Consider the following 13500-nt stretch of genomic DNA (forward strand, 5'->3'; position numbering starts at 1 on the left):
CAGGGCCAACAGTCAGTTCAGATGTCTGCTCAGACCACTACTTGGGGGTGTAGTTGAACTGGTGTGGGATGTTATCTTCCTCTTTTTCCAGGACAGGCAAGTATCACTTTGGAGTGGTACTAGTTACCTCTGGGGCTTATTGGATGAGAACTGGCCACAGCTACTTTGGAGGAACTCCTGCCAAGTGGGTTGGGTTGGATGGCGCAAGTCTGTAGGAGACCATAGGTGGGATGATCTTGGTGTTAGTAAGCTATGTGGGAACTGTTTATGCTGGTTCCTGCAGGTATCTGGGTATCATGGTTGGAGGGTGGGTTACAGAAATGGTGCCTGCCAGCTTTTTTGTTCTTGGATAAATCTCTTTAAGATCCTTGCCCCCACCCCAGTGAATGTTCTCAGTTTAGTAAATAAATCACTTTTTCATATATCCAGCTGTTTTCAACCACCAACCAGCTGCTTCTATGTTCTATCTTGCCAGAATTGTTTATTATGTTGTTTCTTTAAGGTAAGGGATTCATTTTCTTCCTTCCAGCTTTCCCAGAGCTGAGCCTGGTGATTTTTAAAGTACCTGAAGTCAAGCCCTACTGAGTGTAACAACTCATGAAGTTAAGTCCCACTTGTTTACAAAGCCAAATGTTAAGTGGACTTGTCTTCCCATTACAGGTTCCTCATGTCTGGGGTCCCTGGCTTGGGGGATGTTCCTCTCCCTTCTTTGAAATTATGGTACACCTCCCATTTGTAGTTAGTCTCACCAGAAGTTTGGTTACCAAAGGGGTCTTTGCCTCTGTTACCATTTTTGATGTGACCTTCTCTCTACAGTTAGGTGTGGAGAATCTGTTCTGCCAGTTTGGGATCGCTTTCTGGGTTAATTGCAATTATATGGCTGTTATTTACTTGTATTCATGGGAGCATGTGAACTTAGGATCCTCTTACTCTGCTATCTTCCCAAGCTCTCCCCAATTGTGCTCCTTTAGTATCAGACAAAGGCATTCTAACCCAGGTTGTGCACATGAAGAATAAAATAAGTGTGCTTCTTTTCCTACCTCTGGTGCAGTGGTGCTTACTGAAAAAGGCCCACAAATTTACATTGCTCTGAAGTCCAATATCACCTTCAAAGCTTCTAAATTTTTTGCTGTTGTAGTTACTAAAGGGATAGTAAAGTTAGATATTGAGGTATATATTTATCTCAAAAGACCATTTACAAGTCAATTAAAAATGAAAAATCATATTATTAAAGTGAAAGCCAGGAGATTTTGACAACAAAGAGAACCAAGTTTATGGTCTGATATGAGTATACAAAACCATTTATGTTTATTCTGGAGAATAAAATACAAAGCATTGCCTTAATATTTGACATTATTTTTTGAATGCTGAAACTCTTGGCTGAACAAAATAAAAACACCAAATGTATAATGAAAATGAGCTGGAATAGCTGATGTATTTTCAAAGGACTATTAAAAACCAAAGGAATGTATGTAAAGACTGTGGCATGGTAATGCCACAGAGTATTATAAAGACATTAGAAATTATAAACACTAAAGTCCTTCAAATTCAATATTCTAGGATAGTATACAATATTCTTAAGATGTTTTTCCAAATAAAATCATAGGCTTTAGTTCATGGTACTTGTGTTCATGTATTTAAAAAATTAAGCATATAGTTATTTAAACCTGTTTTGTAAAATAAACAAATAAATCATTTAAAAAAACCTTCACTTTTACTCCTTATTTTGAATGTAGAAAATGGTTCAGCAGGAGAGCATAGCAAATTAAGAAACTGAATTCTGGAGTCAGACTGCCTAGATTTGAATCCTAGTTCTGATCCTTACTAGCTGTCTGACAAAGGGCAAGTTACTTAATTTCTTTGTGTCTCAGTTTTTAAATCAGAAAAATAGGAATAAGAATAGTATATATATCACAGGGCAACTATAAACATTAAATGAGATGATATAAATAAAATACTTAAAACAGAATAAAAGGTCATTAATTAAGTACCCTGATTTAAAGGCATAGTTTCAACCTCAAGGAATTGATAATTCCATAAAGTGTTAAGTCCACTTTGGGAGAAAATACTTACACATAAGAAAAAACTAGAAAATAATTATTAAACAGTTTCATACAAGATATAAACATAAATGATCTAAAGAATAAAAACAAATTTGTGGTTAGCTTGTTGGTTTGCTTCTCTGTGGGAGAAAGTGGGACTGCTAGCAAAAGTGAGAACATAAGAAAACACAGAAGTGGGAATAAGTAAGACAAAAGGTTTCTAAATTTGCATTAGAATTTAATTATGCCCATATTTTGTTCTAAATCTTTCAAACTTTAGAATCGATGTTGTAAATATGAATCGGTATATTTAAGTAACAAAACCATTTATAAGTACTTTAGAATTAAAGGTAAAACTTTAACATATGAATGTTAATATACATATGTATGTTATGATCACATTTGAGTTTCAAAAATGCCCTGTAAAAAAAGGCAAGACAAGTGTTTTTATTACCGTTTTACAAATGAAGAAGTTGAAAATCAGAATTCATGTCACTTGCTTAAAGTTACACCACTAGTAAGTACTAGAGGCCAGATTAGCAACCAGGTCTTCAGCTTCCAATGTAGTGCTCTTCCATCACACTATACTTATGGAATAGCAGAAAGCTAAGAACACGAGAAATGAGGACTGAATGTTTTGATAGGTATTATGTTTGATCTTCACCTCAAACAGGGAAAAAAATGGTATAGGATAAAAGTGTAGATACTGCCAAATCTCAGGTATGTTAAAAATAAATGGATATCAGTTAGATATACTATGCCTTAGAGGTCCTCTTTCTTTTTGTTTTGAGTGTTTTCCTAAGGGGTTGCGACATTAGAAGTGAAAAAGAAATAACATACACATGGAAGATTCAGATAGAATCCTTTCATAGATTTTTTCTTCACCATTATCATTTTCTCTGAGGTAATGTGCTTTTTGAAACACAGAATGAAGGAACAGACCACACTTCAGCAGAAGCTTGCCCATGAATATTATATTTCAGCCTCAATCAAGTTGGTGTGTTTAAAGAACAAAGCTTCCACTGTAATATAAAACCCGACATAAACATCTTGATATTTCTATCTACTTGCCAATAGAGAAGAAAAAGTACAAAATGATAATAAAACTTATAATTAACTTCCATGCATAAGTGCATGTCATAGAGCAAAATCTCTGATATAGTTACATAAATATAAGTTCTTCCAAAACAACTTATAGTATCAACATTCAGATTTTATACAAAAACCCACTGTAGGTAGTTTTGATCCCAATAAGTCTGTAGAAAAGTAAAACCCTTTCCCTCTTCTTTAGATAAATTTTAAATTATTTCTGTTCCTATATAGGACTGTCAGTTGTTTGGTTCTTAAGGAAGAATTGTAGGGAGAGGATTCCCTGTAAGAACTTCAATAAGCAACAAAAACTCCATCATTCTCTTTTGAGGGCCTGGGTCAGGAGAAGAAGGAAATTGGACACAAACTAGCTTTTGACCAAGTTCATACTACTTTAGGGCCATTTGGCTGCATACTAGGGTGTTCTAGCACTTGCATATTCTGTTTTGGAAGAAAAGGCCCTACTTCGCCTAGTCATTCAATACTACAAAGGAAGAGGGTGACAGGACATTTTATGTAACTCCTGGATCATTCCAGTTCTCATCTAACGGCACGCATGCAAAGGAATATGTTAGAGTGATTGGGGACTAATTGATAATTTGTATCTTAAAGGACTAGTTCTTATCCTTTTGAAGCTTTTATTTGAGGGAAAAAACTTTGGTCTCAGATCCATTTTTTACAATGCCAAGACAAAAATGTTCTTCACCTTTCAGTGAATGATCAAAAACTACTTATAATTTAGTTAATAGTTGTGGACTGAGGGGCGTCTGGGTGGCTCAGTGGGTTAAAGCCTCTGCCTTCAGTTCAGGTCATGATCCCAGGGTCCTGGGATCAAGCCCCGCATCAGGCTCTCTGCTCAGCAGGGAGCTTGCTTCCCTTCCTCTCTCTCTGCCTGCCTCTCTGCCTACTTGTGATCTCTGTCTGTCAAATAAATAAATAAAAAAATCTTAAAAAAATAGTTGTGGACTGAATTTTTAAAACTTAAAATATCCTTAGGAACTCTAACAGTGTGGATTCATAAATGAGATATATTTATAGGCATACATGCAGTTAGGTACTTATAAATTATTAATGGAAATACTCATTTTTTGTAGATAATTTGAGGTAATATTTGGGAAACTTTTTTCAATTATTTTCATTGGAAATGGGTTTAAATTATTCTCTACATGTTTCTTCTCCTTTTTCTGGCAAAGAGCCCTTTTTCTTGGTTACATAAGTCACACTGGACAAGGAATGCTTTCTAAATGTAGACAGTCTTCTCCTAAAGCTCCCCCCTGAAAAGAAATATAAGAGAGGGTCAAAGCAACAATTTGATGCAGCCAGAGACAAGGTTATGACCACTGACTTTTGCATTCTAAGAACAGAATCACAAGGTTTAGTTTCATTGTGTAAAAAATGAAGGTGGATGGTGCGTTGAATATGATATGGCATGAAGCTAATCAAAAAGGCAGCTGTCACAACTATGATCATTCCTACAGCTTTTTTGCGGCTTGATAGATTTTTCTTCAGGGAATTTTTAAGTAAGGTTAAAATGATCATTGTGTAACATACAATTATAATAACAAAAGGAATGATAAATCCAACAAACAATGACACATAATGCAAGACCAAAACATAATTTTTAGCTTGATTGTCCTGTGGAGGCTCAAAGCACTTGGTATTGTTTTTCTCATCTTTGTAAGTTTTGGACATAAGAAATGGAGAACTGGTCAAAATCACAAAAATCCAAATGCTAACACATACAAACCTGGCTTTCTTCTGTGTAATCAAATTAATGTTCTGTACTGGAAAAACAATTGCAATACACCGGAAAAAGCTCATGGCTGTCATAAAGAAGATACTACAATAGAGGTTGACATACAAGGCATAGGTGCTGAGACGGCACAAAAAGTCACCAAAAAGCCAAATGCCTTTGTGAACATAATAGACTACACGGAGAGGCAGTGTACACACACACAGTAGATCTGCTACTGCTAAATTAATCATGTATACTTGGAAAGCTGACTTCTTGTGATATGTTTTTATGAGGACATAGAGCACAAAGCTATTTCCAAAGAAACCCACAACAGAGATCATAGAGTACAAGGTGGAATACACTTGATTGCGGAAGTCATCAATAGTGTCATTGCACGTGTTGTTATTGGCAGCAGATAATGTCAGATTCCCGACTCCATCCATGTTTCTCTAGGACTGTCTCCTTGGTACCTAAAAATATATATATATATACTATATATATATACATATATATGTATATATCCTTGTCAATTTTTATTAGACAATAAATTACAGGGCTTATTAAGATTTCATTTTATATTGTCATATATATACTTTTTGACCCTGGCAGGAAGCAGAGATGGTGGGGCAATAAAGAGGGATTCAGCAGCACCTTGCTTCCAGGAGAAGGGTTTGGGTCCTATAGGCATCAAGAAAACTCTTTTTCCCTCCTTTCCCACCCAAGTTTGTTTAATGGACTTCCTTCTAATCTTCAAAACCTAGCCAGGATAGCTCTGCTTTTCTTTTAAGTCATATTACTCTAGGCTATTCTGTAAATCTTCCTTTTTAATTGAGTTTTTCTATTAGATAAAATCTTTAATGATAGTCATTTTTCATAAATATAAGTATCCATATATCCATCTATCTATCTACAGCTATCTATCTATCATCACCTATGTATTGGAAGAGCATTGAATTTTTTTGGAGAATAAAATCTAGGTGAAAATACTCAGTTCCCAGAGGAGCCTGAGTGGCTCAGTGGGTTAAAGCCTCTGCCTTCGGCTCAGGTCATGATCCCAGGGTCCTGGGATTGAGACCCGAATTGTACCTCTCTGCTCAGCAGGGAGCCTACTTCCTCCTTTCTCTCTGCCTGCCTGTCTGCCTACTTGTGATCTCTGTCTGTCAAATAATTAAATAAAATCTTAAAGGAAAAAAAAAAAGAAAATACTTGGTTTCTTCAAGGAAAGGGCTTCCTAGGTAACATCTGCTGGTTGATGCTCATTTAATTGTTTTAATGAGGGAAATAAGTTCCAAAGTGGTAAAAAAAAAAAATTAAAAAAAATCTGCACCATAAGTTAAGGCCCTGAGGAAAGATGTAACATAACTATTTAAAATATACTTTCTGGGTAAGGATATTGTTACAGCTGTTTATTCTTGCTCTCTTCCTAGACTCACTCTCAAAGCCATACTATTCAATAATGCATGGTCATTTCTTTCATACCAAGAGGTTGTTACTTGGTCTAGGTTAGTTAAACTATATCAAGACAGTCAATTAAGGCATTAAACAAGCTCTGATCAGATAGCTCTAGGCCTAGGGATGAGACAATGTGAAAATAATTTCTAGTGTTCCTCCAGATTCTTTAATTCTTTAAGAAAGTGGGAGCAACTCATCAATATAGAATATGGTGGATAACCTTTTTTTTGTGGATAATCTTTGATTAAAGTCTGATTTCTTGGCCTTTTACACAGTTCTTTCTCCCGAGTAAAAGAAAGTTGGGGTTTGTAAGGTGGCAAGACTGCTTGAACATGCAAGAACTCCCAACAATGGAGGGGATTGATCTTGTCCCTGAATTAGAAATAATGAAACGAACAGCTATGGGAGTGGTTGTAGGTGGGATATAACTTCTAGGTTTAATACTGCTAACTACTTAGCTAGTTGTTTCATTTTTTCCTTTAATTGAAAAATGTCACAATTTTTCACCAAGGACTGTTGGTATATGACAAAAATTTGAGGATGAATCATTCTGAGGGTGGATACCTAAGGTCAAAGAGATAAATGAGTTGACTATTCCCAACTTCTGCATTATTTTTCAGTTTGCTTTCCAGTTACCTGCCTCTGTCACCATTGGTTCCCTGAACTCAAGTGCAATTGTGGAAAAGAGGGAAACTGCCTAAACTTAAGTCTTTCTCTGTTAGCCCTGTTGCTAGGTTTTCCACAAATTGTGCAGTTATGATGAGGCACTAGATGGCGCTGTTGTGGTTTTTTTTTTTTTTTTTTTTTTTTTTTTTGCTATACCCTTTGAGAACTACACTTTAAAGGTGTTAGGTTAATTACCATCTGTCTTTCCTACCACTATCAATCCCCACAACATCTTTCTAAAAGCTCTAGGTAAATTGTCCATATACTGGGGCTTCTTCCAACTCTATCATATTCTGTTCTAAAAACTTCAGTGGTCCCTGAGGGCTTTCAGAATAAAATCCAAACTTCTTGGCATGGTATTTAAGGCTCTCTATAGTCTAGTTTCAACTAAATTTTCCTAGCTTCTCTCTCATTTTTCTTCTTTGCACACCCTATAATTCAATGAAACAACTATTATACTATGCTAGGGACATGTGCTACATGTTTTCTCACCTGACTTTTTTCCATGCCATTTCTCTTGCCTAAAATACTCTTTCCACCATCTAGGTATATGCACAAACTCGAATTACACCCTTTTTGGGTGTGAAGACTTTAAGACTTTCCTCATTCTCCTTCCACAGTAATTTCTATCATTTTCCCTTCTAGAGAACTCTAAATTTCTCTTTCAGATCAATGATTTGTATGTATATGTTATCTTCCCTTATAGACTATCTGGTTGATATATAAGAAGGCATGTCACACAAGGCTAAGACATACGTACTTTGATCATAAGTGTTCAACAAATGCTAACTGAGTGAATGAATACATGAATGATGAACAAGTTTGTCATTTTAAATTATTATTTATCATTCAAAACCACTTAGAGTTATCTTTGCATTCCAGTATCATTTAAAATCTTTCCAGCCTCAGAGCCTAAAGTTGCTTCTTAAGGTATTAAGGAAGGAACTAAATCGTAATGCTAACTGTAAGATTGAAAAATATTATATCTTGACACGGAATAATTATTTATTTGTTTTTGTGTTAAATATTATAAATTTGACATTCCAGATCTTTGAATAAAAGGTGCCAAATAAAATTGATAAATTAATGGACAGCAGATGGTCATTAGTCCTATTAATAAATTTTCCAGTCCTTACAGACCAAAATAAACTTTCCTAGTAATGTTGGTATCTTAAGTTCAACTGTTTATTTATAACTAAGTCAAATCAATGACTTGTATTAGGTCATAAAAAGAAAATTGTAAAACGTTCAAACAAGTAATGACTCATAGAAGGATAGAGATCATGTAGTCTAAGCCACTCATTTCACAAATTATGGCTTTGCTTATCTTACACAGCATTTAATTTATTTTTATAGAATTTACTGTGATCCCCAAATAATGAGACCCACACTATATGAATTCAGAGATACCTAATTCCTATCCCTGCCTTCAAGCAACTCAAAGTCTGGGTGGGGGGTGATAACTCAGAAGTATGGAAAACTTATAATATAGTATGGTAAGAACTATCTTAGAACAAAGAAAATGGGCTATTAATTGAGCAATATAAACAAACAATAAACAGAAAATTAATTTTTTGTGCAGATGACAAAGGAAGTTACTTTGTTAAGATAATTTGCAAGTTGAAGAAACAAGATTGATTTGGAAAGTGGAACCATACCTCTTTCTGACACTGCAGTGCCTTTCACGAATGTTCCTAGTTAGTGGTCAGTGCTTCTTATGATGTAATTTCAGATGAAGCCTAAAATGAAATCACAAGATTGAAAAGAAAGTCAGTGACCTTAGAAGGAGTCCAGAAGGGTCATGGGAACTTAGTGGCCTTAAGTACAGATCCAGGGTGTGTCATAGGACATCACAGCTTTACTGACAGATTTAGGTCTAGTTATTTTATTCCTTCCATGCCTCCTTCTTTCTTCTACTATCATTTTTACATCCCCAGGGGATGAGGGTGGAACTTTGAGTATGGACCAGGGCTGATCACAAATTTTTGTTGCTGTGTGCAAGTAGCTTCTGTGTCTAAAGATGAACCCAGGATTATAAAAATACTCTCCTCTCTATGAAACCATGATATTTCCCCTATTTTCTCTTCTAAAATGTTTGTTATTAAGTTCAAAGGAAAAATAATTTGGAAGTTCATATACAAGGGTCTGTTTTTTTAGGAAAAAGCATTAGAACATTAAAAATATCAAATATATATATCTGGAATGGCTTATGGACAGTTTTTCTTGAAGGAATTATAGATTAGAAGATCTTGGGCCCTTTTCCCTAAAATCTCACAGTATCAGTTATTGTTTATATCATTAATTTGGCATATTTATATGCCTTCAGAAATCAACTGTTTTATAGTTTGTATTGTTAAATTTTCATGAGTATATGCTTCTTCTCTTCAATTAAACTATAAGTGTAAAAAATCTCCAAGATATAAACAAATAAGGGCTTTTGTGAAATGGTAGCAACCTGAACACCCCCCCCTTCCCCAATTTTTATTTCCCTATGGCAATTTTCATCCCTGAATGCGGACACCACATAGGCTGGCCACTTTTCATTTATCTGTGGCCTAAGTACCAAAAAATAAATATCTTTCAGTTTATCCTTAGCAAGTATCAACACACCAGACTTTTCTAAAGGAACTCTGCAGAAAAAAAATCAAATGGAAAATAAAGGAAATTATAAAATGGAGACAAGTTTTAAAAGTAGGAATACGAACCTACAGCTCTAATATTGCTGTTTGAATCCACTCTGTATTCAAATAACCATTTTTTAGATCCTCTCCAATTTATTTTCCCTTTTTGAATTTCCCTTCTTTTCCCAATAAAGAATTGTTATAGGTAACTTACTACTAGCAGTCTGGGTGAAGTATGGGCTGCAGGTGAGGAACTAGTCAAACTGAGTTGGCTTTTTATTTTTTTACTTAGTCAATAAATTTTCTTTTTTGTTTAGCTTGCCCTAGATATCTGTAATCAATAAAGGTATACTGACTGAATATTGAATGAAAAAAATCTGAGCCTAAAATTATATGATTTCACTCATCTATGGAGAAAATTAACTTTACTCTGTCACAATTTTGTGTTTAGACAAAGCTTATATTTTTTCCTAGTGTGGAAAGAGAAAGAAAGTTTGTGAGCTTCTAAGACCCATCTATGAGAAGTGTAGTTTTACCAGGCTAATGTACTAGTTATCCATATCCATGGTAGTTGTACAGTTATAGTTTAGTTCACGGTACATGCACAAGAGATTACATGTCACATTGTCTGGGCAACAGTGTTTCCTCAAATTTGGGACTCTGACATATCTTCTATTATTATTATTATTATTTATTTTTTTTTTTTTTTAGAAATTCTGAGCTTTGCATATAGCAGGCACTCAATACTTTCACTCTTTGCCTTTTTTTTTTTTCTAGTTTCCTCGAGGACTCTTGTCTCTGACACTAGCTTCTGCTAAAATTGGATTCTACCATTCTTATCTGGGTGATTGGGTGAGTAGACATCAGGCCAATAAGTGAAAGTGTGGACATACAATTTTTTATTTTAATTATTTAGTTTAGGTTTTATTTAGATATTTTGTTTGGATCACCTTAAATCCGTGTGTGTGTGTGTGTGTGTGTGTGTGTGTGTATTCTTTCTTCAGGCTTTAGCCTCCAATGAACCTATAACCTGGTCAAGCAAGCTCCAGTGAATGAGGGAAGTAAGAGATTCAGAAATAATCTGACAATACAAGGTCCCAATTCACATATGATACTCTTTATTGTTGCTGCACTGGAACTACCTATAAACAAGAATGACTTACACATTTTGTACTAAGTGTGGTCTGGGTAGAGCTGGGGATCTACCTACCTAGGCTGGTGTCTTCTATTAAGTGAAGGTAGTAATAGTACTTCTTCTTTTATTTCCGGTCAAACAAAAAACCATTCCTCTTCCTCTCAATCCAATTTAGTACATTTCTCCATTGATGTCCTGCAGTGTTTTGTTTGTACTTTCTTGATAATTTTCATTTATTGTTTTGTGTCATAGTCATAATTCCCACCCCAATTCCACTAGACCTAAAGAGCAATAACCAAGTCTTATTCTTTCTGTATTTCATGCTGTGAACAGTTCAGTGTGTTTTAAATATCAGTTGGTTTGAATTAATCAATTTTCTATAAACTTTTAGTGATGTTTTACCAAAATCAGAGGGAATCCTTGCATGGAGAAAGACAATGAACATGGTGGAAAGTTTGTAGGACTGATAGGCCCAAGACCTGGATCATACCCTGGGCTATCGTGGATGATTAATTGTGCAAACTTGAGTAAATTACTTCCTCCCTACGATCTCTTCACTTATCTGCATTTCAATAGGTTTATATTATATGTCTCCGAATTTCCTTTCAGTTTGCCATTCTAGAAATCTATGAAGGGTAGGGTATCATTTTCTTTGGTTTAAAGGAATTTTTTTTCCTTGTTTAATCTTAGGAACAAAAGAACAAGTAAGATGAGAGATCTATGGCTTTAGTGAAGAGGAACATGGACAAAAGCCTGGGTTTTAAATAATATTTTCAATAATGCAACTAATGTTTGCAAGCTTGATTTAAAACTAGTAGTTGTTCCCTGAGTTTTCGGTGAACATCTGAGAGAAATACCCAATTCCTCTTTGATTATATTAGCTGTTCTCAGGATACAAATTTGGCCAGGGCCTCTAAAGGCAACACAGAAGTTCTAGCTTTGACAGTGGTTTCTAAACTAACTGCTAATCTTATGATGTAAAGTCGTCCCACTTTCTAGGACATTTTCTCACTGGCCTTATCCCTTTTGGTATATAATAACAAGTTATAACATCTCTTGTTATGGCAGTATTATCACCATTCTTTAGATCTTCTAACAGAGAAACTTCTAAAGTCATCTTTGTTGTTTCCTTTTTGTCATCTTTCCTATGAGATGCCCCTCATGCTTGATCATATGGTGTTAGGGTTGCAGGGCCAACAATACATCCATCCATCCATATCCATCCATCTATCCTGCAAAATATCTAACAAGCCTTAATTTCTTTTAAATGACTATCTGATACTACATTTTACTCTTTGTTTTCTTCATTCTCTTTCATTACTGGTACTATTTCTTCGCTTCTGGCTCTCCTTACCTCATACATAGATGACATAATTACCTACTTTCTACATGCACCTTGTATTTTAGCCATGCTGAACTGTTTGTAATTCCTGGAGAGGTTTTTCATACCCTATTAATTTCAGGCCTTTTTGCCTCAAAATCATCTTACACATTACTGCCACACTGGTCATTCTTTTTTAAAAAAAATTAAAATTATTCTTCATACCAGTCATTCTTTAACCTTTGGTTGCACTTGTCTTTTGGCTGCTCAAGAGCCTACAATGACTATAATAAAATCCCAGCCTTATATTTCAGGCAACCTCTTCCACAATCTAACCTTAGTCTCCTATCCAACCTTCTGTCTTACAGAGAAAGATAATAATGACAGAAGCCAAAGAAGTATTAGTAGTTGGTAAAAGAAAAAAATCCACTAGTAAGTACTAAGGAGAGCCTAGGGCTGTCAGAAGGAGAGCCCTGAAATAAACTGTGGGGTCTTTTTGGATGTATAGTTTTTTCAAACTAAGATGTGATGCAGAATGAAAGTGACAGCCTAATTATTGAAATAGTGAATCCTGGCCAGACTTGGGTCAGGAACAAGGTTATCCTGACATGCAAATTTAAAATTCTGATTGTTTTGACAGGCATGTTCCTTGAGTGTAGTATAGGGAGCCACCAAATTAAGCCAATATCCCTGCTCTTCAGATCAGTGATTTTTTTCTCCCTGAGATTATGCCTTATAGTACCAAGGTTTAAGTTGTTTTTAATGTTATCCTGTCATCATTTCCACATATCCATGGTTTTTACCCAACTCCTTCCCCCCAGGCCTACCTCCAGCCCTGCACAACTTGAACCATATTTTGAGCAATGAAACATCTATTTTGACCTTGTTATTGATCCAATCTAAACAAATCATAATCTTTTTTTTTTTTTGCTTTTAAGTAATATGTTTGGAGATAATCAAGTATACTTGATATCTCTAATAATCCTAATCAGGGGAGATGCCAGGGCCAACTTTGATCAACAGAATGACAGGTAGGAGTTTGTTTGTGTTCTGGCCTTTGGACTCTAAAATGGTCTTATGAGATGATCTGACTTCTGAAATTTGGCTCCCAAAAGACTGTGAGAAAATTTTTAATAGTTTTATTAATCTAAATTTGGGGACTTTACACTATGATTGTATTTTGTTGGACTAAAGCAAATTACAAATCTTCTTACTTGGGAAAAGGACTCACTTATTTGGGTTATTAAGTGCCCAAAAAACAAAGTAATCTGCATAAGGAAAGAGATATACATTCTATAAGGAACAGGAATATAATGTGGAAAATTACACTGAGTCTACTATGTTTTCCAAAATATAGGAAGACAGTGAAATAATTCAAAATTAGAGGAAAAGGAACATGGTTGATTTTAAGATAAGTTGGTTTTAAAAAATGTGTGTTT

General features: G+C 35.0%; 1 protein-coding gene across 2 annotated transcripts in view; it reads right to left on the reverse strand.

Annotated features, from left to right (window-relative positions):
• Nucleotides 1–4060: 4060 nt before the first annotated feature.
• The window catches only part of CYSLTR1 (cysteinyl leukotriene receptor 1), a 37621-nt gene continuing 28181 nt past the window's right edge, over nucleotides 4061–13500 (reverse strand). Inside the window, exons 2-4 of one of the 2 annotated variants that reach the window (XM_032331031.1) lie at nucleotides 10816–11021; nucleotides 8643–8723; nucleotides 4061–5336 (exon numbers count right to left, since the gene is read on the reverse strand). In XM_032331031.1, coding sequence (XP_032186922.1) covers nucleotides 4287–5309 — 1023 coding nt within the window. In that variant the 5' untranslated portion in view covers nucleotides 5310–5336; nucleotides 8643–8723; nucleotides 10816–11021 and the 3' untranslated portion in view covers nucleotides 4061–4286. The remainder of the gene's footprint in view (nucleotides 5337–8642; nucleotides 8724–10815; nucleotides 11022–13500) is intronic. The other variant, XM_032331032.1, reaches the window with a different exon arrangement.

Source organism: Mustela erminea, chromosome X (genome assembly GCF_009829155.1).
Source record: "Mustela erminea isolate mMusErm1 chromosome X, mMusErm1.Pri, whole genome shotgun sequence".
Taxonomy (NCBI): Eukaryota; Metazoa; Chordata; class Mammalia; order Carnivora; family Mustelidae; genus Mustela; species Mustela erminea.